The following is a 22214-nucleotide window of genomic DNA, read 5'->3' on the forward strand; positions in this document are numbered from 1 at the left end:
ACTGTCCAAAACACTGTCATAACACTGTCACTTTGCATTGGATAAGGGCACATCTAAACCCTACAGTAGCTTGCTGTGCGCTCGGAGGAGCTGTTTAGCACTTACTGCTGTGGGAGACGGAGCTTTAGCCGACTTTGTTGGCCAGACAGCGCGGTGGTGATAATGGCCTGCTGGCCTCTCCCAGATCCTGTTACACTGCTGGGGACACACAAGCTGCTCTGTATTTAGCAGCAGTCCTCTCTGCTGCGAGCTGAGCCTGTAACAGAGCCGGCGGCCACTTCCTCTCACCTCACAATAAAAAGTCTGAAGGAACAAATAGCTCTGGAGGAAATGAATACTGTAGCCTTGATTCTACTGCCGACTTCAGTCCATTCATTACATTTTCATACACTGTCAAAGACAACAAGGAACAAGGAAATCCCAAAGAGGAAGACTGTCCATCTTTTAAAATAACACACATCATTCCCTTGGTATTTTGACTGTATATGGTCGCAGCATGTTAATGGTTGTTTTCCAGTTTGTTTTGGAGTTGTTAGTGATTCCCATGTGTTTCTCTGCTGATAACAGTCAACACGGCCCACCTTTGTAAACTATGCTCTTTGACAAGACTCCAGAAATCAATTTGTTCCTCTCTCAGTCGATTGTAAATATTTTTAACCGCAAGCAAGTGTGCCTCTCGTTGTGTGTGAAATTCACCAATACTACAAACAAAAAAAATTCTATTTTGAGTACAACCCCTCCGCCTGTGTGTGAGCATGAGAGCCTCCAAAGCCATCTGCTCCACTCAGTCAGCCTGATCATCTATGTATCATGGGATGGAGGAGCTACGTGATCCTCATGTCTTGTTTAACACACACACGCACAGTAAAATAATTCACCTAGCACATGGCAGACTCAGGCTGGGATAAGATAAGGATATCTGAATTATCAGACCACATTCTGCCTGCACATTCTGCCCTCCTGCAGTGTAACAGCAGCTGTGTTTGATTTCTTACTTCCATTATAAAAATGGGAAAGATCTGAGTGGAAGTCCGCAGTGGAGAGCACTAAATCATTAAAGTTCTCCATTTTCAAGATGTATATTACAACCCTGAACTACACAGGCACTGAGCACAAGCAGGACATTTCTCAGACAGATTTGACAGATTTCCGTTTGGTTGTCAGAGAGACGGAGAGAAAGCATGTAATTTTGTCTGTCAGACACCTACTGTAAGCAGCATGGTGAGATGCTGATTACATTTTCCTCTTGCCAGTTCGCAAAGAAAGAACAATTCAGACAGAAGAACACTTCCAGGGAGCAGAGGGACGGGCTGACAATATGCCCCTCGCAGTGCGAGAGGAGACAGAGTGAAGTAGAAGAGCACAGTCATGTAGAAGTTAGTTGCACGGTAAAGTGTACAGGTGAGCTTGCAGATATGATTGGCTTTAGTTGTTTGGTTGGTGCTGAGGAGAGAGAACATGCTGTGCAGGAACAAGCTTATCTGCTGTTTTACTAAAGAGACAATATGAATGGATGGTTTGAAACAACGGGGCCTGCCACGGTTACCAGGGGCTTACATTTACAGAACCTACATACAGACATTTCACATGCATGTATGAAATAAATCAATGATCTGTCGGGTCTTTTTTCTTTTCATTTTCCCTTTTCTTTCTCCAGTGAAGTGAATTTGTGGGTAGGAGTACGGCTGGGAATCTAGAACCAGTTCCAGTTGAAGACCTTTTCCAAATTGTCCAATCCATCTATATTGTATGCATCCGAGCTTTTCAATTCCTTTTGTCGATGTCGGCATGTTTTTCTGACAGTTGTCAAATTCCTGCATCTGTGTTTCAGGAAACGTGCGTCAACTAACCAGTAATATGTTTTGGAACATCTCTATACAACACGCACGAGTGCCAATGCTGCCCAACCGAGAAGCAAATCCGTTACCAAGGGTAAATATCCTGTTGTAATAACATTAGCGCCACACAGGCAGGTTTAACAGGTTTTACCGTGACTAAGAAATTGTAAATGAAAACAAATGCTACACAAATATTATTTCATTTCATCTCAGCTGTGTTCACACTCACAGATAACAAAACAGTTGTGTTGATGCCAAAAACCTTTCCAGGTCTACTTTCGTTCTACACAGAAATTGATCAGGAATCAATAAGGGAAACGGCAACGATCCAGACCAGTAAGCAGACTCAATAATGGCATCAATAAAATCAATCCATTTCCATCCCTTAATTTGAGAATAGTTTGGGCCCTATGTTACTGTTCATAGTCATGGTTTCATTTACCTAGAAATAGTCTCTAGTATATTTCATTCTATCAGACTTTTGTACAGAAGCCCTGAGAGGCAAGCGACAAAGAAAATTCGGATCTTATTCTTCTGTGTTTATGACTTAACAGGTGGAAAAAATGTTTTGGCAGCGTAATTGAGCCAAAAGAAAGACATGACAGTAATGTTACACAACTTACTAACACTCAATATGGTATGTACGTTGTGTAAAGAGTGCAATGAGGAATTAAAACTCACCCGGAAGAAAACATGAATAAACTTAGTCCTATTTAGAACATGGGGTAGCGGTACACTTCTGCATCTTTTGGCCAAAATCAGTATTGCTGAAATTAGTTACTAAGGTTTAGAGACTATTTTGCCCAAATGTTACTGTGTTATAAAACACAACTTTTCCATCTTGTGGCGGAGACGAGGGTAGAATGGAACTGGGAAATACGTGGCATTTGTTGGAAGATTTTCTTGGAAATTTTGTGTTTCTCACTGTGCGTGTGGGATTCCCATAGCGCCGAGTTTAAAAAAATTGTTGTATAAAGTACATTGAGCCTTGTGCGTGCTGCCCTGTACTGGTTTCATGCCACAAAATCTTGGTTAAATGACCACTTCCCCAAGTCATCTCGGGAACATTGACAACTAGCTAGCAGATAGTGGATCGTCTGCTCTGAGCATCCCAGCCGGAAATAAAATATGAGTGTTGCTAGTTCCACTATCCTGACGTGATGTTAATGCGAGAAGCATACTGCAAATTATATTTAAAACATTGATGTTACTAATTATTTTGAGATTTCATGATCTTACATCAGAAAGAAAACTATCTACTTCCCATGTCTCAGCATTTTTAAGACTTCCGGAAGATTGATTTGACATTTTATTAATAAATTCAGTGCCTTTTAAGACTTTTTAAGGATCAACGAGAACCCTGACAGAAAAAAAAAAAGATACTGAATAAAAAAAACACCTGCCAAAAAATAAAAATAAACAAATTAGAGAAATGATCCTTGCAAAACTTTTTTTCACCTGTTTCACTGATGAAAAACATTTTTTTAAGTCATAAACACAGAGGAAAAACAATTTAGATCAGACTTAAAAAATGGATCACCAAAGAGAATTTTCTCACTTGCCCCTAAGAGTTTCCGTACTTTTTCTTCAAACATTGTAAAATAAAATGCAGTCTTATAAAGACAGTATTCAGGGAGCTACCAAACCCATTTCATGGATGTTGGTGTTGAATACAGAGCGCCAACATCCATGAAATGTCAAGTGGTTAAGAAACATATAATCGACTCCATGTCAATTAATTATACCTTTGTCATATCTGAGACTATATAATAGATAGGGATGCTGTTGTTCTATCCTTACATTTCAAAAGCAAAGTGTGTCTTTTTGAAACTAACAATCTGAGCAAAAATCCTATTAAATAATACGACATACTTGATGTACACAAGGTTAGAAAACAATCCTCCAGCTGATGACAGAGTTACAGGTGCCACTGCCAAAATGAAACAGATGCTCATTTCCCCGCTGCCACAGTTTGAGTACACCATGATAAGCATGCATGTAAAAACAACCATATAGATTTAGAAGCAACAGCAAATGCTCTTGTCAGCTTTCTGCCCTCTGCTCTGTGTTGAATATGGAAAATCTGCCAGCTATTTGTGGGCATATGATGTGGATGATTATTAGCGCTGTGCGTTGCTCACCAGACCTACGGCTGTGTGATTTATTTCTGGAGCCTCTCTTCAAACAAAGGTTGCCTCTTGTCATTCTGACAAGCGGCCAATCTAATCAGCCTGAATTATGATGGGTTGGACACATGCTAATTAGCATCATCATCCTGAGCACGGTGGAACAAAGGACAACGTTTTTATCGCTTTGTTGTTCTACTCAACGCAAGTGTACAAGTACGCAAGGTACAAGTGACATTGAACGTTACTCTCTGTCAAATATATTTGTGTTCTGAGTGTGTGTGTGTGTGTGTGTGTGTGTGTGTGTGTGTGTCTTCACAGCGAAAATGTATGAATCATAGCTGAGTAGCTGAAGCCCGTGGGCAGGGTGGCACAAGTTCATCAGAGGGCAGACATGCCGCCCACGCACTGCAACGAGCCGATGAACACAGCAGCGTGCTCCAAATCTTAATGGTGTTCAGACAGAAATTCTGATGGCGGTCAGAGACAATATGAAGTAACTTGAGCTGTAGTAGGAACAAGAGCTCCAAAACGGGCGAGCCAAAACAGCCCTTCCATCTGGAGCCCATTTCGAGCCAGTCTGCTGAGAGTGATTGCATCAGAGTCTGACAATATTGGGGCTGAGACGCAGGACTCTTGAGTAGCACAATAAAAGCACTTCTGAAGCTTTTTAGTGACGCATCATCGCAAGTTCAACATCTTGTCTCGTCTCGGTGAGTGTGTTGGTTTCCAGTAATTTGCATGAATGAATGAATGCTGCTAAGGGAGCCCTTGAGCGAGAGCAGAAGGAGCGGTGCGAGCTTTAAAGAGCAGAGAGCATATAAATATAAAACCAACAGACACAACAACAAGGTAGTAAAAATAGGACCTGTGTTTGCAGTTTGACTCACAGAGAGTTTTGAGTTCAGATGTGAAATGTTGATTTGAAAAAGGATTTCCTCTCTCGAGATCTGCTTCCTCATCATTTAACCTCTTATTTGCCTGGATGCAACCATGAACAGAGAGCACTTATACTGAAGATACTGATCAGTTTCAATGACCTCAATTGGAAGGCAGCATTTTTTTTTTTTATTTTATTTTTTTTTTTTTATCAGGGCTGACTCAAATCGGTTTTGTGTTTAAAGGGACAGTTCACCCTGCAATCAAAAATACACATTTTCTACCTGTAGTGCTATTTATCAATCTACATTGTTTCGGTGTGAGTTGTCGAGGGTTAGAGATATCGGCCGTAGAGATGTCTGCCTTTTCTCGAACATAATGGAAATAGATGGCACTCAGCTTGTGGTGCTCAAAGCGCCAAAACAAACTCAACAGCAATGTCTCTTTCCAGAAATCAGATAATCCACAGACCTTGTTGTGAGCAGTTTCATGTAGGAACTATTTTTTTTCTACTGAGCTACACCCATCACCTGTATAACAGTGCAGAGGGTAGTGTGCATCTTCTCATAGACGACAAGCTTGTGTCTGTGACAGCAAGAGATGTGACCATTAATGGCGTCTTCCTCGGCTGAGCTGTGATGTCACCTAGCTCAGTGGTGCTAGTTGAGCTAACAGTAGATGCACACTTCTTTCTGCGCAGTGATACAGTTGGTGGGTGTAGCTCAGTAGAAAGAAAATAGTTCCTATATGAAACTGCTCACAACAAGGTCTGTGGATTATCTTGAGTAACCAGGTCATGACTTCTGCAAACAGACACTGATGTTGAGTTTTTCAAATGTATTTTTTTGTGCTTTGAGCACCACAAGCTGAGTGCCGTCTAGTTCCATTTAGGGTTTGGCAATAAGGCTAAAAATGTTATCATGATAAAAAATTTCACATCAGTTGATATCAATAAATATCATGCTAAATATCAAATTATTATTTCTTTCAAGTTTAAGGCTGACTTTTCCTCCTGAAATCTAAATAATGTCAATAAATAAAATGATACAAAGACAGAGAAATCTTAATTCTGGCCAGGAACATGTCAAACTCTTTGTTTAAAACATTTTGTAAGAGATTTAGCTTAAAGTGTAAACAAAAGAAAGAGACAAAAACAAACATCTCATCTGTGGTCAGTATTTTCTGTACAAGTTTTAAACCCACAGTATGTCATTTCTGCTGTTTCTCAATCAAAACAATAACAAAAGATGAACTCTGATGACACATTGTGAGGTAATGTGGGGTCTATCTGGTGTTACTCAGTCAGATATCATGTTTCCTTACAAGGAAATGTATTGAACTTTTAATCATGTTACTTTTAGTCACATTGTGTCTTATCATTCTAATGAAATAGCCGGTAATGTGCTCACTTATCAAAGCATTAGATGAGTCGACGAAACAGCTACTGTGGCTAACGTTATGTGGCAAATTCAATCCTGGGACAGCCTCGTGCTGTAATCCGTGGTCAAAACAATCATTACTTGAGCCTGTATCATGATGCTGTCTTCTTCTTCTTCTACTTCTACTACTACTACTTCTGCTCAGTGGCAGGTGGTTACTGGTGTTTAAGGTGAATTAAAGCCCCCTCTATGGGTGTTTAAGTGGTTTAATTTAATTGAGGATTTATCAAACATTTATTATGACTCTATTGAGGTAAATTCTATCAAGATAATTTTCATTATCATTTTGCCTAGTTCCATTATATTGGAGAGAAGGCAGACATCTCTATGGCTGATCTCTCCAACACTCAGCAAGGTTTTTCGGGCACGTATAATGTAATGTGCTCAGTCACATTCTAACTTTTGTCTTGTGTCTACTATTGTCAGCTTATTCAGATTTCAAAATCAGTATTATGTGTTCTGCATGACCAACACCATCGTTTTTACCAAGCCTTATGTTTAACTGAAAAATAAAATTCTTTCAGCTTTTGTACATTTCTTTCAGACATAACCTTCGACATTCTGACAAGAGCCTTAAAAACGCGTGAAGGTGAAATGCTTGAGAAGCAAGCCATGAAAAGTGCCGTCCACTTTGAGCAACTGCTGTCTGGTATTATCTGTGCTTCTCAGCTGACATCTTCCTTTGACCTCGCATCATCTCTGTGTCCTTCCTCTCATCCTCTCATCCTTTTTCTCGCCTCCTGCAGATCTCTCATAAAAAGCTCCCCTTGCTTTCCCCTCTCCTCTCTCTGCTTCCCTTCCCCTCATCCCCACAGTGGCTTAATCATCCCCCCTCCCCACCTCCCCCATCCCCCCACAGCCTCTCCCCTTTCCTCCCTTCCTCTCCTCAACACATCAACTCTTCAGACACTGTGTCTCACTGGTGCTCCCATTACAGTGCCCAGGGTGCATCACCGCTCCATCACCCAGTAATGGATTTCCAATGCTTCGACCATCTTACCTGTCACGTGGTCATGTCTCCTCCCTGGGTAGCATCACTCTGTAAGCTGTTTAGAAATGCATGAATCCTCTCTGTGTTATTGTACTCATTCCATCATTACTCACTCCCCAGACAGAGCAGCAGTGCGCGACCCCCACTCGCTTCTCCCGCTGTACCGAGTCAAAGCGATGAAGAGCGCTGCTGCTATGTAACAGCAGCTCATCTCAAGACTGACTAGATCAAATATGAACGTGAAATTGAGTCATTTAGCGCGGATATATAATGAGAAAGTGGGAAATAATGCAGGTTATTGTTCTCATCATCGCTCAGTAAGTGGGAAATTAACTGCAAGAACTAAATTTGGCTTTGTAACTGCACCAGAATGAGCCAAATTCCCTGACAGTTCTGGCGTGCCAGATTAAAAAAGTGCGTGAACAAATTCTTCTCTCATCGCTCACAATCAACAATTTTAATTAGCTGTGAAATGGCAATTTCAAAAACCCTGGAAAGCATCCATTATCTGCGTGGGTTTGAATTCAAATCATGTTTGTCAATCATGAGTGTCATTTGATCTTCACTTCCTTGCTTTTGTCTCCGCATCACAGACACATACAGCCACACAAACAATTATTCACAAACATGTTTCAGTCGCAAGTCACATCAATGCAAAATATGACTCTCAGAGGGCCATATGAAACAAGATTACATCAACTACACCTCACACCTACACCCATTTGTGTATGTATCAGTCTCATGGTTATATGTTTCAATCATTACACCACCTGAACCATTCTCCATCCTATCCATAACAGAGTTCATAGCCAGACGGATGCAGACAGTGTCTGATTCGTTGTTGGGCTCACACCCACTCATGGCTTTCATTTCTGTACAAAAATAAACGCTTACAAAGCATATCATCACCTGAAAAAGCCCTCCTCTGTCCTTTGAGTACACTACTCATTGTGCTCCCAGAGCCTCAACAGACACAAACTATATTCCAACTATTGTCTTGATTCAATATACTACACAGACAAACTAGAGCTACTGTCCTGCAGCTGTATGCTTTTGCCAACCAGTCAAGATACACATACAGTTTGTATCCATGTCTCCATCAGCACAGTTTCAAGGTGGACACCCAAGATTAGAGTCACCAGTTCAGTATCTGACCAAATGTCTCCCCTTCTGTTCCTGAGATATGACGTTGAGTAATGGATATAATATATCATCACGTCCACATTTTATCTTATCATTTGCGTAAAATTATGTCAAAATTAGTGTATGAATTCTTGAGTTGTGGCCAAAAACAGATTTTGAGAGGATACAGTGACCTTGACCTTTCACTACCCAACTCTATTTTAGTTCATTCTTGAGTCCAAGTGGACCTTGGCAAGAAATTTGAGCAAATTCCCTGAAGGTGTTTTTGAGATATTATGTTCACGAAAATGAGATGGATGCAAGATCATGGCGACCATTACCTTTTTTTTTTTTTTTTTTTTTAAGATATTTTTTTGGGCATTTTAAGCCTTTAATCAATAGGACAGATGAGCGTGAACGGGGGAGAGAGAGAGAGAGAGAGAGAGAGAGAGGGAATGACATGCAGCAAAGGGCCACAGGCTGGAGTCGAACCCGGGCCGCTGCGGCAACAGCCTTGTACATGGGGTGCCCGCTCTACCACTAAGCCACTGACACCCCATGGTGACCATTACCTTTGACCACCAAATTCTATTAAGTTCATTCTTGAGAAGAAGTGGACTTTTGCGCAAAATTTGAGCAAATTCCCTCAAAGCCTTATATATATTACATTCACAAAAAATGACATGGACGCAAGGTCATAGTGACCTTGACCTTTGACCACCAAATTCTAATCAGTCTACTGTTTAGTCCAAGTGGATGTCTGTGACAAATTAGAAGAAATTCCCTGAAGGTGTTGAGATACTGCATTCACAAGATTGAGACAGTTGCAACATCACAGTAACCTTGACCTTTGACCACCAATTTCTAATCCCTTCATCGCTGAGTCCAAGTGGACGTTTAAGCCAAATTTGAAAAAAATTACATCAAGGTTTTCTTACGATATTGTGTTCACAACAATGAGACAGACACAGGTTCACAGTGACCTTGACCTTTGACCACCAAATTCTAATCAGTTCACCCTTGAGTCCAAGTAGACGTTTGTGCCAAATTTGAAGAAATTCCCTAAAGGTTTTTCTTGAGATATTACGTTCATGAGAATGAGACAGTTATACAATGCTACAGTAACCTTGACCTTTCATCACTAAAATCTAATCAGTTCATCCTAAAGTTTAAGTGGACATTTGTGCCAAATTTGAAAACATCATATCAAGGTTTTCTTTAAGCCAAATGTGAAGACATTCCCTCAAGGTGTTCTTAAAGGGGAAGTTCCATTTTTTACAACCTGGATCTTGGGCACCGACAATGGGGCTCTAAATAAGACATTATCTGCCGCGAAACTCGTTCATTTCACCAATATGATTTTATGAATCGCTAGAGTTGCTTGTCATCATCATCCGGGTCATTTATACTGACCTACTAACCTCTGACCTGGATGATGTCATGCAAAAAAAAAAAAAAAAAAATCAGAGGCAATTCGTAAAGACAATCCTCTTTACCACTGAAACGTTCACCTTTCTGTTTCTCACTTTTTGTCACTGAGCACTATATAATAATAAAGTCACGTTTTGCATAAGAAATGCCTCTGCTTTTTGTGCAGTGTGCGGGCCGTTCTACACAAGCGATGAGAAGAAACTAAAGAAATGTAAATTCTCAAAGTTATTTACTTATCAAGCAAACACATTCAAGGAAAATAAACAATTCATGCATGTGTGTACGCTATTTACTCAATCGAAAGTTGCCCTTCAGTCCCACAGGCTTTGGCTGGGTCTTCCAGTTTACTTTCGGGACACGAAAAAAAGTCTCTACAACAGCACAGTTGATCATAGAAGTGAAATCCTCTGTAGTTGTGAGACAGTCATTTCTGGAGACATCCAGACGTGTATCTCCTGGCCTCGAATCCCACTCGGAGCAACAAAGGCATTCCTCCTCTGTTGGCATAGTGGAACATTGTCCACAAGAACACCACCAGTTAGCATCTATTCTCGGACGTGCAGCGGTTTGTTGCTCTCTGGCCAGCTGTTCCTCTCTCTGCCTCCGCATCCTCCTTTCAAAGAGCTCCTCATCTGTATACTCTGGCTCAAAACGGTAAGAGCGTCCATCATATTCAAAGTTGTCATCCACAACCTCAAAATAACTAACAGTAGCAAATTCCAGCTGTAAACAGAGCCGTGCTGCGGGTGAGCGGCGGTTCACCTGGATGACATCATCCAGGTCAGAGGTTAGTAGGTCAGTATAAATGACCCGGATGATGATGACAAGCAACTCTAGCGATTCATAAAAACATAGTGATGAAATGAACGAGTTTCGTGGCAGATAATGTGTTATTTAGAGCCTCATTGTCGGTGCCCCAATCATTCCCACTATATGGATGTACACGGCTCTCGCGGATCTAAATATCTTCCGAAGGACTCCAAATGACACCAAACTTATCTGGGTGAGTAAACAACCGTATTTAATGCCAGAAATAAGGTCCAGGTTGTAAAAAACGGAACTTCCCCTTTAAGATATTATGTTCACAAGAATGAGACAGACAACCTGAAATCATAACGCCTCTGGCCGCAGCTGCTGCTGGCACTGAAGCATAAAAATCTCTCCTTTGTCCTCTGAGTACACTGCTCAGAGCTCCAACAGACAAAAACAAGACCAAGATTGAAGCCATTGTTCTTGATTCAATATGTAATATTACACAGAAAAAAACAACAACCATAAGGCATTGAAACAAATATGTTTTCATGTGTATATCAAAGTAAATTGGGCTCATATCAGTTAACTGCAGGCTTACCTTTGGTGATTTGGTGCACTTTCCATTTCTGGCATCTTTTATGTACGCTATATCCAGCAGATCTGTGTCCTGTAAAGAAGAAGGACAGCTGAATCAGTATCAGTGTCAACCAAGTGTTAATTCCTTCAAAGACACTTCAGGATACAAAGACACTCTGTGCCCATTGGAGCTGTTTGGGATCCAAGGCAAAGGGAAACATGTCAGCGACCCTTTCCATTTCCAAACCTGCCACCTGTGGCTGAATGCCTTGTGTGTGTGTTTAAACAACCACAAAGTATTTAGAGACACACATTAGCCTCAATACCAGATGCCAAGTGGGTGATTCGGTGTGGATAGATGCGACCCTAATGACACATTGCCCTGCAGAGTTGTCATTGCAGTGTTGTTCACAAAATTAGGACAAACATGTAAAGTTCCCACGTTGTCCGACGACCCCGGCTAAATGAGCACTTGCTCTTTACAAGACTCAAAATAGGATTTGGATTTAAATTTCCTCGTAAAATCAGATACTGGGCTGCTGTGACGTGCCAGGAACCAAAGAAAAGGGTGCGGATTGTGTCTCATGGCAGACATTATCTTCAGCTGTAACACACCACTGGAATCACTGCTGGCAGGGACGAAAAACTGGCAGGATGAGAAACACCCCACGCATACACAATGTCCTGCTGCTCTGCCATAACACCTTGCCACGGCTTGGCTGGAGTCAGCCGTGTGAGTGGTGGTCAACTGGCAAAGACGCATAACATGACTCGCTAATGAAGACAGCCTAGAAAATGGCATCATTATCAACATCATGATTTTAACCAAAAGTTAAATAAGCCTCTCTCTATAGCAGCATTTTAAGTAAATGGAAACCTTGGCTCCACTGTTGATTCATTATTGATACGGCAGTGTGGGAAGCCATGTCAGAGCTTCTTGTTCCATCTTAAAGCTCCAACATTTCACGTCACGCTACTGTGATGCAAAGGAAAAGATGGACAGAGTTCAGAATAAGAGCACTGAAATACTGACACCATGAAGCAATGTGCAACAGGAAAGCCTCTTACAACTCTCCCTCCTTTCTCTTGAAGGACAGATTTTCTTTTGTTAAAGGTCCAGTGTGACGGATTTATGAGGGTATATTTGCAGAAATGGAATATGATGAGCATGTTTTCTTCAGCATGTAATCACCTGAAAATAAGGATCATTGTGTTTTCGTTACCTTGGAATGCACTACCATGTTTCTACAGTTGCCCAGAATGGACAAACCAAACACTGGCCCAAAATAGAGTCATTTGCATTTTTGCATCAGCCACTGTAGTAAGTAGCCCTTCCCCAACAATAGTGTTGGTAAAACACTTTTTTTTTTTAACGTGAAACTGCTGTATTCAGTGTTTTTACCACTGAAATCGACAAGTCCATTTGTTTTAAAGAGGAAAGGACCTCTGTAGATAATTCCACTCATCTGGATCTTAAGTTATCAGACAAAAAGGTGAGCACACTGTAGGAGGTGCTAGTCTAGCCCGTAGACCGTAGAAGTAATGACTGTAGCTACCGGGACGATACCCACTGGTTTGTGGACTCCTGTTTTGAAGCCTCAAGTTCGGCATTTTGGCGGTTGGCCGGGCACCATTTTGGTTTCTGAAGCCAGAAGTGTGAATATTCGTGCGAAAGGCTGGTGCTGTGGAGGAGCGACGGGTGGTTCTGACCGAGAATACAAGGACACTATCAGCAGACAGCTGAGTCACTCAAAGGGGCCTGCTCTTAATTATGTATAACTTTAAGCCTTAATAAAATGTAAACAGGTGAGTTTTATTAAAATTCACCCCCTGTACAGTTGTCATGAATGTTGAAATTAGCCAGAGACCAAACCCATTTTCATACTAGGCTGTAAACGTGTTTATTTCTGCTGAAAAGTTGGGCATTTCACATGGAGGTCTATGGGGATTAACTGGCTTCCGGAGCTAGCCTCAAGTGGCTGTTCAGAGAACTATAGTTTCTGGCACTTCCATGTTGGCTTCAATTTTCGGCCCTGCAGGTTGCCGCTTGGTCGAGGGACCCATCTCCCACATGCCAAACAGCATCTGAGAAACACTCATCTGTAATGTAAAACTGCTTTATTCTGTGTGTTTACTGGTGTTAATCATCTGGTCCATTTGTTTTTGAGAGGAAGAGACCTCTGTGGATAACTCTGCAGGTAAAAACCTCCTGAACACTGAAGCTTGAAAGAATCCTAACCTGGAGAAGTTTCAGCTGGTTGCAATCTGCAATCCCCACTGATATATATCACTAAATCCCCCTAAATCGTACACATGTTCCTGTGATCAAAGTAAAAACATGTGATTCAGAAGAACTTCCTATCGGTGGTCCAAACTAAGCCACCACTCCAGCATTCCATGTTCAGGAAAGACAACCTGTGTCCATCTATTACTGGACACACGTCACAGATATGCATCCATCAACTGGTCCTGTCTGTCTATTCATGCATTCACTAATCCACTGGCCTCCTGTTTCATGCTTATTTGCACGCCTATTGTCCCTTAAAGAGCCAGTAATGTGGTTAGCAGTGAAAACACAGAAAATGTAATCTTGCAGAGGGGCTCTGCTACCATCCTTCAGTCACCACATCCCTTTATCAGTCCGGACTATCGCTCCCTCTATCTCTGTGAGAGGGAGCTGGGCATGAGGTGGAAAATTAACCAGAGTGAACTGTGTGTCCACTCAGCATTATCTTGGGACACAAGGAGCGACGGGAACTTGACTCAATCTCCTGCTGCTGTGCTGGTATCTGACCATCTCAAGGCCATGGGGGTTGGGGAAAAATTGCACCCCGCCATTCTTCCATGTCTACAAATCCATACCTGCCATAGTGGTCTATGAGGATTGGTTTTTTTTGTTTAAATTTCTAAAAATAATTCTGTGTACATTAGTTATGTGCTTGCTTTCGTCAACCATACACAGTAGCCTTACTAGATGCAAACTCTTGGTAACTAGAGGTCTTAAAAAACTAGAAATACAGCCTCAGCCTCATTCGTGTCTGTCCAGACTCATATGTAGTCATAACAAATGACAATGTCTCAAATATGGATGCCGCTGCAAAGAAGCTACATATTACAAAACACGGATGCTTCACGCACATCTTAAACCCGAAAACAGAGATTGATACAATCAGCAGTTTCAAGGTGGACACCCTAGATAAGTGTCATCAATTCAATAATCAACCAAATGTCTCCCCTACTGTTGCTGAGTTATGATTAAAAAAATAAAATAAAATGATATAAAATGTCAAATATCCTGATACAATGGTTTGTATGCTATCTAACAAATAAGCGCATTGCAAATGGCATTGTCATGTTACACACTTAATGTGAGGTTAGGTAGGTTAGATTTAAGAGATACAACATGGTGACAGTGTACTTTAAAATAATTCAAAGTTCACTTGGTTTCACACAGGAAACAAACACTGAACTCCTGCAGACAAACACCGGTCTCCTGGGGCAAAGTCCTGTGTTGTTTGACCCATCTAACACCCCAACCTGCCTCTTTATGTGGAGTTTGAGGACGTGGGGACTTCATTATCATCTCTTTTGAGGACACTAGGTCTTAATTATGCTCTTTACTTTATATGTAGTAAGTTTATGTTTGTTTGTGGTATGTATACTACCTTCCCATGTACTATCGTCAGAGCATTGGTTGCACGATCACATTCATCGTGATTCCGTGGGTTATGACTAAATTCTGAAGCATTACTTTTTGTAGGTATACGTTCTAACAGTGCACGAGAACAGCCTGATTAGCGCACCAATTCTTAAGTAATGGCCCAAAATGTGTGGTCACAGTGACCTCTAATCAGTTCACTTGTGCCAGATGTAATGAAATTCCCTCCAGATGGACCAAAGATAATGCATTCACAAAAATGGGATGGACGTGAGGTTACTCTGACCAAATTTTAATCTGTTGACCTATTAATCTAAGTGGACGTTTGTGCCAAATTTAAAGAAATTCCCTTCAGACGTTCTTGAGACATCAGGATATTCAGGGGAAAAGAACGGATGGAAGGACAGACAACCCTGAGACATAATGCGTCTGTTAAATGTAATGCGTCCGGCCATGACTGTCGCTGGCACTGGGGATAAAAATGTGGCCACTTTGCTACAGTAGAGGCACAGCCACTGTCTGTCTCCATAATGCTAGAGACAGAAATTAAAGCACTCTATTCTATGGCTGCAGTCCACAAGGACAAGTTATGTCTTTTCCACAGTGCACAGCATCAATTAGGCTGTCCCTGTTTGCACAGAGAGAGCCTCTGAGTCAAAGGTTAACGCCTACATCAGGTCTGCAAATGCCTGCCTTTGAAGTCTCTTTGGAGAGTTGGAGCTCGGCATGGGGGCCTGGTGGAACAGTGGGGCATCAGGAAGCTGCTCGCTGATGGGGTCCTTTTTAGTGCCCTCCAGCCCTGCACAGTTAACACAGCTCTAAGCCAGTTCAGCATCATTGGTTAAGCGTTCACCTACACAGACGACTCATTAAATGTAAAGCAAGCTGCCTGTATGGGCGACAAGCTGCTCTCTCAGTGTGTGACTAAGATGACACAGGTGGAGCTATTACCGTAACATGCATGTGTCAGCAGTGGTGTATTGAGGCCTGCTCATTGTGCAGATGTACATAAAAATTGATGGTAATGACATTTTTATTAATACTTACTTGGATTTATAATTGCAGACTCTGCACATTTAGTTAATTAAAGTTCTTTCTTTCAGTCTGGCAGGCGAGTCATTATTTCTCCTGTTCAATTTCCCTCATTTATTTCCTATGACATATGTTCTTTATCTGTTCATTTCTGTCATCTGTCTTTATTTATCGCCCTGCATCTCGCTCTGCCGCTCTCTCTCTCATATTTCCCTCCCTCTCTCCGGGCATTTCTGTGTGCATCAAAACAGGGAGCAGGGATCCAAAGCCTATTAAGATCCACGGCACGTCCAGGAAGCAAGCAGGGCCAGCAGGAGAGAAACTACAGAAATTAATGAACATGCTTAACATACGCTGGCCCTGGGCTCTGTTTTCTGTGCCTGACCGTCTATCTCTGCTGTGAGGCCACTGTTCACGCAACATCTGCAACACGCTGCCTTGCTTTTGAAATGAAACTCACTCCTTGTCCAAGTAGCAAGTATTGAGGGTGGTGTTTATATGAAACTTTGCAGGAAATTCATCATTGATCTATGAGTCACTCTGTCGTCTCATGTGCCTCTGCTTCAGGCACTGTGTACATTTAATATATATACCATGTTCCTGTGTTGGACTACTCTTTGTTCTCCTTTAATTTGAAGAACAGTGTGTTCACCAGTGTATGAAATGTGATATACAAAACTTGACTTGAGGCTAACAGGGAAAATATCTGTTACAAGGTGCTTTGAATAAAACAGCCTTCACAGGGTGTCTACAGTGGGGCTTGTGGAGTCTGACCCAGTTGGTTGGTTTCACAAAAACGAGTTCTGTTGCCCTTTGAAGGAGCAATCTTAAAAAGCTGTTGAGGAACAAGAGAAGGAGAGGATTTGCCAGTGTGAGAAAAAGGGAGAGGGTTAAGGAAACATGGAATGGGAGGTAGACAGAAAAAAAGGATAAGTGGAAGTGGGGAGACAGAGAGCAACAGGTTAGCTCGCTCATTTACCAACAGCATGCTTGACAGCCTCCAGGTTCAAAATGGATGTGCACTCCACAGGGCTCAGGGCCTCTGCTGAGCAACAGAGACAAGGAGCAAAGACAGTGAAGGCAGGAGGGAGAGGGAGGTGAATACGCACAGTGCAAATGAAGGTGGAGAGCTGTGAGGCAGGACCGTTTGGTTTGTTGAACCCGAGCCAGTCAGAGGAAATTCACAGTATTGCTCTTTGTGAAGGATCAAATTTTCAGTCATGATTCATAAGAACAATAATAATAATGCATAATGGTAGAATTTTATGAATTTGAATGATGGAAAAACACATAAAACAAATCATCAGACCACTAAAAAGCATTCAGATCTGGGGTAAGCAGTTTTATTTATCCCATAATAACCTTAGGGCATACTGTAATTCAATGGGTCTGAGAGAGAACTAGACTTTTGCACCTCCTCTTGGCTCTGTTTTCAGCCTTTAGAAAATCTAGACAGTGATGAGAGACTTTGGCAAATCACAGGGTATTTCAGAGAGACAGCGTTCCTATTGGCTGCTCTACAAATGCAGATGGACATTCATGTCCCTTCAGATGGTGGGAGCCTGATTCAAATGCAGAGTGCAGAGAAAGTTGCTGTTCCAGCATTGGCAACAGCTGCCTACACCACAAAGCAACCCAAAAAAGGAAGATGGATTTATTTTATTTGTTCAGTCTGAAAGAGAGTCAATAAACAAAACAAAACACGTGTCAGTATCAGGGAGGTGTTTCAGGAATGGAGAGAAAATGTTGCTAATAGTTTAGCCTTCTGCTAACTGGAGCTATAGGCTCACAGCTGCGGCTTCAAGTACATGGTTATGTAGCTAACATTAGCAAAAGCCTTGAACACAGTGTGTCCTCCCCCTGACTGCCCTGCCGCTATAGACCACCTCACTGGGAGCAGAGCAGATGGCAGATGGACCCCCAGTTGCTGGCTGCAGCAATTCAGTCTCAGCCAGTGCAAACCCAGACTCAGGGGGACTGGACAGCCCTGACTCGGATATAAGAAAACTTTTTGTTGCTGCCTTTACACAGGTTAGACCTGTGCTGCTGGCCACCAGCCCGCTGTGACACACAGCACTAGGGAGTTTGTGCTGGCCAAATTAAAGCAACTACAGATTTCAAAGGTCTGCGTCCGAGGTTGTTGCCTACTCTCCTCGAAGTAAAGCAGTCCACAGCGGGGAGTGAGGCAGAGGGGATGTGGGGTGGCTAGCTAGCTAACTCTTGTCTCATTCGTGGTCTGATAAACAGAGAGAGGAAGACAACAGGGTGGGGAAGGCCTGAGCAAATGTGCTGCAAATAAGATTAAACAAATGAATGTATGGGAAACACTGGGTTCTGTATAAAGTGTGTGCATATGCCTGTGGTTGTATGGTGGGAGGGGTTAAGGACAGAGAGTGGAGAGCTGCAGGAGGAGGGTTCTCAAATTCTGCCATTTCTGAATTTCTTCTTACTCCAGCTTTAATTCCACTGTGTCTTGTTTCATGTACAGTAATGCATGTCAGTGTCTTAAATCAGGTTGCTGGCTGGTCACATGTGGTTTGCTTCCAGGGCTGCTGACAGGCTGCTGGTTTGTGTCATGCGGTCACACAGACTGTAGTGGTATAACATGTCAGGGTGGCCCCTCACCCCTTCGTGCCATCGCATGGACCAAAATAAGCTCTCATAAATGCTGCTTGTGTGCCAGGACTCTTTGGAAGACAGCAGAGGGTCCATTGATACACACAGCATACACAACTAAGAACGAAACAGAAGTGAAACATAAATTCAGGGTTTGATGTGATGCAGCGCTACATGCATAACAAATTACACTGCTGTATTCCCTATGCAAAGGCCCACTGACTCATGGTCAGAGGACTGCCGGCATGGATGTGTTCCCCTAATCATAAACAGAGCTAATACTTACGCAGAACAAAACACACTGAAGCCGGGCAGGTGCTGTGCCTGTCCCCGTAAGTGGCCCTCCAGTGACACTCAGCTGCCAGGAAACATGTACTGCTACAAGGGAAAATGGATCATGGAGAGCTATGCTTGAACTTAGTTGAGAGTCACATCCACTCTGCTGCTCCACTCCTGGGTTCCTATAGCGCGACTCTAACAGCCCCACTGCGGTTAAGTCACAAACCTCCTCACCTGAAGTGGCTAAGTAAAGAGATATATAGAGAGAGCTGCAAACAGTCCGGCGAAAGAGGGGAAAGTTTGTATGTAGGAGGGAAATGACTTTTTCTGCATGTGTGTGTAAAGACCTTGCACTAAGGCTCTGAGTGCTGCCTCCTGTCCTATCAGTAGTCTAAGATGGCTTAGTTTGAAAACTCACAGGAGGCCCTATTACATTTTAAATCATTTCCACGGATTAAATGCTTTATTAGGCAGTATGAAGCAGAGAGTGACAGAAAAAGCGGGAGTGAAATGAGGTATGGCATGCGACAAAGGCCTTGAGCCAAACTGGGGGGCCTGGCATTGCCATGAGGCTGCCCGAGGGCCTATTTAAACTGAGCGACTAATTCACTCTGTTTTTCATCCATCCAACCTGTTCTATGTCTCTACTTCTCCTTCCATCCCTCTCTTCCAGTGAAACACCAAAAAATTTTAATGACATCATCAAAGCAATCAACAGTCTGTCAAAAGCAACTGGCGAAAAGAAAATGTCTCTTTACAGTGTGAGTGAAATGCACCCAGCATTTTTCCTACCAATCTCTACATGGCTACTGGTTCTACGCAGGTAAAATCTCTCTGTACAGAAAATCCATCTTACACTGTAGATCTGTAAAATGGATTCTGAACTCGCACGAGCTCAAGCGAAACCTTCAAGTCTTAATTCATACACTGCAAAAAATGAAATCTAAGTAACATGAAACATCTCAAATCAAGGCAATATATGTTTGACAAGATATGTGGTAGAGTTGATGCCAGAACACTTCACTTGTTTCAAGCTTTTGTGACCTTGCTTATCTTCATAAGATATTCTGACTTGTTACTGAGATTTTATTACTGGTTTTGAATAAATCAGCCCTTAAAACCAGGATTACCAGCATGGTAAAGCTGTTTGATCAGTGCTGACAAGTAGAAAACTGCTTCCCTAAAGTCAGAATTTCTTATTTCAAGCATCTAATCCTTTTATCTTTGCGCATATTAAGTACTGATAATGCTCAAATGGAATTTTATTGTCAGTCTAACACCACAGCAAATACAGAACAAAGACACTTTTCATTTCTGGGGAGCACACTGTGAGTCATTTGAACTGCTGTACAATTTTATATTTTAAAAACAAGTACAAATATCTGGTCTCAAAGAACCCACAGATATCTTCAAGCTAGTGCGGCCAGACTATTTGTCTGAACACAAAGAAAGGCTGGCAATGAGCCCCTGCAGGGTCGAGGTTCCCAACCATCAAAGTGACCTTTCCCGCTTAAAGCAGATCATTTTGCTCATTTCCTCAGCTGCTTTTTCTTCTTGTTTTTTCCAGTGCAAACCTAATTTCTATGTGCAGTTGAACGGGCGGCTCATGTATCCACTCACAGAGATGTTTCAAACATTGGGCTAGTTTATCTCTAACCTTCACCACTGCAAAATATGGGTGTTTGAAAGGGTAAAGTCCTCTATCTCCAGCCAACAGACAAATGAGGTGAGTGGATGCGGAGATCTCAGCCAGGCGTTCGTAGCACTGGTCACAATGTGGGAGAAATACATAGTACGGCTGAGTACTATTGTGAATTCTGCAGAAATGTCTCCAGCATGTGCACCCTGGGTCCAGTAAAAGCCATCATGCTTTTAAGCACCTTAAAGCTGTGCTGATGCACTGCACTTACGGTTTATCTGCCCCCAATTTTACTCTGACATTTGGAACACGTGAAAGCAGTTGTGTCAAGAGTGGTGGTGAGAAAACATGATGGCTTGCTCTTGAGCAGTCTAAAGCTTTATACATGGGTTGGAGTTGTAGCATCCTATTATCATTAATATTATAAGTCTCTTCTTTGTTAGTTTTGAGTGACTCTTGTGCTCTCTATCTACGTGTACCTGTTATCTTTAGAGTGCAGCCAGAAAAAAATGTTGACATTGTTGTATGCTTCTGTCAACAATGGATATGTTATATTTGTACGTTACTGTTATGAAGCGGATAGATTTAAAATTTACATTTCAACAACACTGTGGTTATCATGTGGTTAGGTTTAGGCACAAAACACACTTTTTTATGGTTAGGAAAAAAAATAAGTTTTGGCACATCCCTACTGGAAAAGCAGTCTTAGAAAATGTCTTAGAAAAAAAACAACCGCCTTTTGTTGCACAACCATGGCAGGAAACGCAAAGAGGTTTTGGTAAAAAACAACCACTTTTTGTCGCACAATCCCGGCAAGAAAAGCAGTGGTGTTTCAGTAAAAAACAACCATCCCGGCAGGAAATGCAGCAATGTTTCGGTAAAAAACAAGAGCTTTTTGTTACAACATTTCAACAGCACAACTGATTTTTATCGCTGTATCCCGTCAGGAAACAGAACGATGTTATTGTCGAACTATCCCAGCGATGTTTCAGTAAAATTACCGTTTTCTGTCACACTGTCCCGGCAGGAAATGCAGCAATGTCTCAGTAATAAAGACCTGCTTCTCATCGCACTATAACCAGTGAAAAATCATCAACTGATTGCTAAAAAACAACCACTTTTGATAGCTACAAAGCCACTTGAAACAAGAGTGGTCTGCAGCTTGGCAGGCGTTTCACCTGGTTAGGACACCACCCACCATCCCTTCCACCCCCCCGATATCAGAGTCAGCTCATATACTACATCACTTTGTATGAAACTTGCGTGTAATGTATTTGTGGATTTGTGGATTTTACAGAAATGTAAACGCCAACATTTCCTTCTGGTGACTGTGCTGCACCACACATACTGTATGCCTTTTCAGATTCGACCTAAAGAATGTTTTTTTGTTCATCAAGTTTGTGCATGTTTGGAATCAAAGTTCTTTGGCTTAGTTTGCTTTGTGTATTGAACTCATGCTATAAAGCACTCTCATTAGTTTACAGTAAAATGTCATGTCTACCCTGCTAGACAGCAATTACAACCCGGACTGCTGAGCCAAGTTTCCACAGACTTAATGCAGGTTTTTAAAATGTAGGTGCAGACTTTCCCAACGGCTAGCAGCTAATGTAATGAGGATAATATGTAAGCAAGCTGGAGAGATTGTGGACGGATCCGCTTTCAGAATGTAGGATTTAATCGCACCTTAAGGGATCTTTAAAGTTATCTGTCCAGACAGAGTCAGGGAAACTCTCAGAATAAGTTTATGCACCAGGCACGTCTAGGAATACGACAATAATTTATCTTTATGGATTTAAAACCACTCAGATTTCACTATAGCCTCATTGTCAAGTAAC

General features: G+C 42.0%; 1 protein-coding gene across 3 annotated transcripts in view; it reads right to left on the reverse strand.

Moving 5' to 3' along the window:
* The window catches only part of LOC125897182 (1-phosphatidylinositol 4,5-bisphosphate phosphodiesterase beta-1), a 188707-nt gene that overhangs the window by 120715 nt on the left and 45778 nt on the right, over positions 1-22214 (reverse strand). For all 3 annotated transcript variants that reach the window (XR_007450391.1, XM_049590298.1, XM_049590300.1), the window contains exon 3: positions 11178-11246. Coding sequence is in view for 2 of the 3 variants with exons in the window: in XM_049590298.1 (XP_049446255.1) it covers positions 11178-11246 (69 nt within the window). In the remaining variant the exon portion in view is untranslated. The remainder of the gene's footprint in view (positions 1-11177; positions 11247-22214) is intronic.

The sequence above is a fragment of the Epinephelus fuscoguttatus genome, linkage group LG11 (assembly GCF_011397635.1).
Source record: "Epinephelus fuscoguttatus linkage group LG11, E.fuscoguttatus.final_Chr_v1".
In the NCBI taxonomy this organism is placed as follows: Eukaryota; Metazoa; Chordata; class Actinopteri; order Perciformes; family Serranidae; genus Epinephelus; species Epinephelus fuscoguttatus.